This window comes from Stegastes partitus, unplaced genomic scaffold (assembly GCF_000690725.1).
Source record: "Stegastes partitus isolate 25-593 unplaced genomic scaffold, Stegastes_partitus-1.0.2 Scaffold1360, whole genome shotgun sequence".
Lineage (NCBI taxonomy): Eukaryota > Metazoa > Chordata > Actinopteri > Pomacentridae > Stegastes > Stegastes partitus.
Window position 1 is genome coordinate 189,515 of NW_007579091.1, and position 2,029 is coordinate 191,543.

At 47.2% G+C, this 2,029-nt stretch overlaps 1 protein-coding gene across 2 annotated transcripts in view; it reads left to right on the forward strand.

The window, feature by feature from the left end:
• The window catches only part of mtmr7b (myotubularin related protein 7b), a 16,198-nt gene that overhangs the window by 4,919 nt on the left and 9,250 nt on the right, over positions 1 to 2,029 (forward strand). For both annotated transcript variants that reach the window (XM_008298928.1, XM_008298929.1), the window contains exons 4-7: positions 281 to 438; positions 1,249 to 1,377; positions 1,451 to 1,585; positions 1,663 to 1,795. In XM_008298928.1, coding sequence (XP_008297150.1) covers positions 281 to 438; positions 1,249 to 1,377; positions 1,451 to 1,585; positions 1,663 to 1,795 — 555 coding nt within the window. The remainder of the gene's footprint in view (positions 1 to 280; positions 439 to 1,248; positions 1,378 to 1,450; positions 1,586 to 1,662; positions 1,796 to 2,029) is intronic.

Below are 2,029 nucleotides of genomic sequence, written 5' to 3' on the forward strand. Positions count from 1 at the left end.
ATATTATATTATATTATATTATATTATGTTATATTATATTATATTATCACTCCTCTGTTTTACACATTCAGAGGAATCTGTGCTACAACTAGAACTTCTGTACATGTAGTTTATGTTTTCTTATGGATGTCCCTACATGTGAGCACGCTCCCCTTCTCTGATGAACGCTTTAGGTTTTGTTGAACCAGCAGACACAAACAAAGCCCGGCTCCATTGAACTCCTCCGTGGCTCATATGAAAACACTGACTTCAGGTTATTCCTCTCTTCCCGTTCCTTCAGAGAAGTACAGCGAGCTCTACTGCCTGTCCTTTAATCCCAACGTGAACAAAGAGGAGAGAGAAGCGTCGTGGAGCTTCATCGACCTCATGGCCGACTACAAGAGGATGGGAGTTCCCAATAACCTTTGGGTCGCCACAGCGGTCAACAGCGAGTACAGGGTCAGTCTGAACAGGGCGCAGAGATACAGTCCTGCTACATGCTCAGCTGTGCTTCCACTGATAAGTGCAGCTTGTTCTCATCTTACAAGGTCATAGATTAGGTGGAACCAGCTGTTTATCAGCTGCTGCTCAGAACAGCAGCACTTCAAACACACTCCTAAGTTCTAAAAGTTCTGAGTAAGTATTTAATTAGAAATGGGCCGTAATCGTCCTTTAAAAGTGAAGCATGTGAGTTGGTTTTAGCCAGTTTGGCACAAATAAAGAAAACTACACAGAACATGTTTTAATTACTGATGCAGGCAGATTTTGCAGCCTTTCAGACAAAGCTAAGTGAGCTATTTCCTGCTGTTTGCAAAGCTAACTGGCGCTAGCTTCAGAGTTCACATGCAGACTTAAAGTAAAAATGGCAGCCGTTTAAACCCTTTAAAGCTGGGTTAGGCTCCTCTTCCTGTTTAAACTCCTCCCACCAGACGAGCTTGATTGTGAACATGAAGCTACAGCAGCCTGTTTGGCTGCGTTAGCAGGAGGCTGACCTATTAGCAACATTTAGCAGTATCCACTCATCACCAGCTGGCAGGTAAATCCACCTGCACTGCCCCACCGACCACTACGTCACATCTATAGATTACAAACTCTGATTGTGATAAACAGAAATGTTGCTGCTGGTCTCTGCAGGATTAAACAGTGAGAGGCTCCACCTGGTGGATGCCTACTTACATACACAATAAATACTTATGTACATGATACATACCAACATACCTGATCCACCTGTGTCCGTGTGTGTGTGTGTGTGTGCTTGTCGTCCTGCAGGTGTGTGATACTTACCCCTCAGAGCTGTTTGTTCCAAAGTCGGCTACGACCGGCATCATTGTGGGCAGCTCCAGGTTCAGGAGTCGAGGACGGTTTCCTGCTCTGTCCTACTTCCACCAGGACACACTGGTGAGCATCGGACGCACAGTAAGACGCACAAACACACACAACAAGGTGCTGATTGTGTTCTGTCGTCCTGCAGGCGGCGGTGTGTCGATGCAGCCAGCCGCTGTCGGGCTTCAGCGGCCGCTGTCAGGAGGACGAGCTGATGCTGCAGGCTGTGATGAAGTCCAACCCTGGCAGCGACTACATCTACGTGGTGGACACCAGGCCCAAGGTGACGCACCAACACACACTCAGAGGTCAGTGATATGAATACACAACCAACCGCTGTGTGTGTGTGTGTGTGTGCAGCTGAACGCGATGGCAAACCGAGCGGCAGGTAAAGGCTACGAGAACGAGGACCACTACACCAACATCAAGCTGCAGTTCATCGGCATCGAGAACATCCACGTGATGAGGAGCAGCCAGCAGAAGATCATCGACGGTAAGCAGCAGCTCAGGCAGGTGACGGAGAACACACACCTTCTGAGAGTCACAGTGTTTAAATGACCACAGTGTGAGCGACGTAAACCAGTTTTAAAGGTCTGACACTTGGCCCTTCTTTCAGAAAATAATAAAAGTTTGTCACATTTTCTGCTCAAAATACAACAACGATGGTTGGTTTCACTACAACTGCGTAGCTCCTGGTTTTAGTCGTCTTCTAGCAAACTGTTTGGCT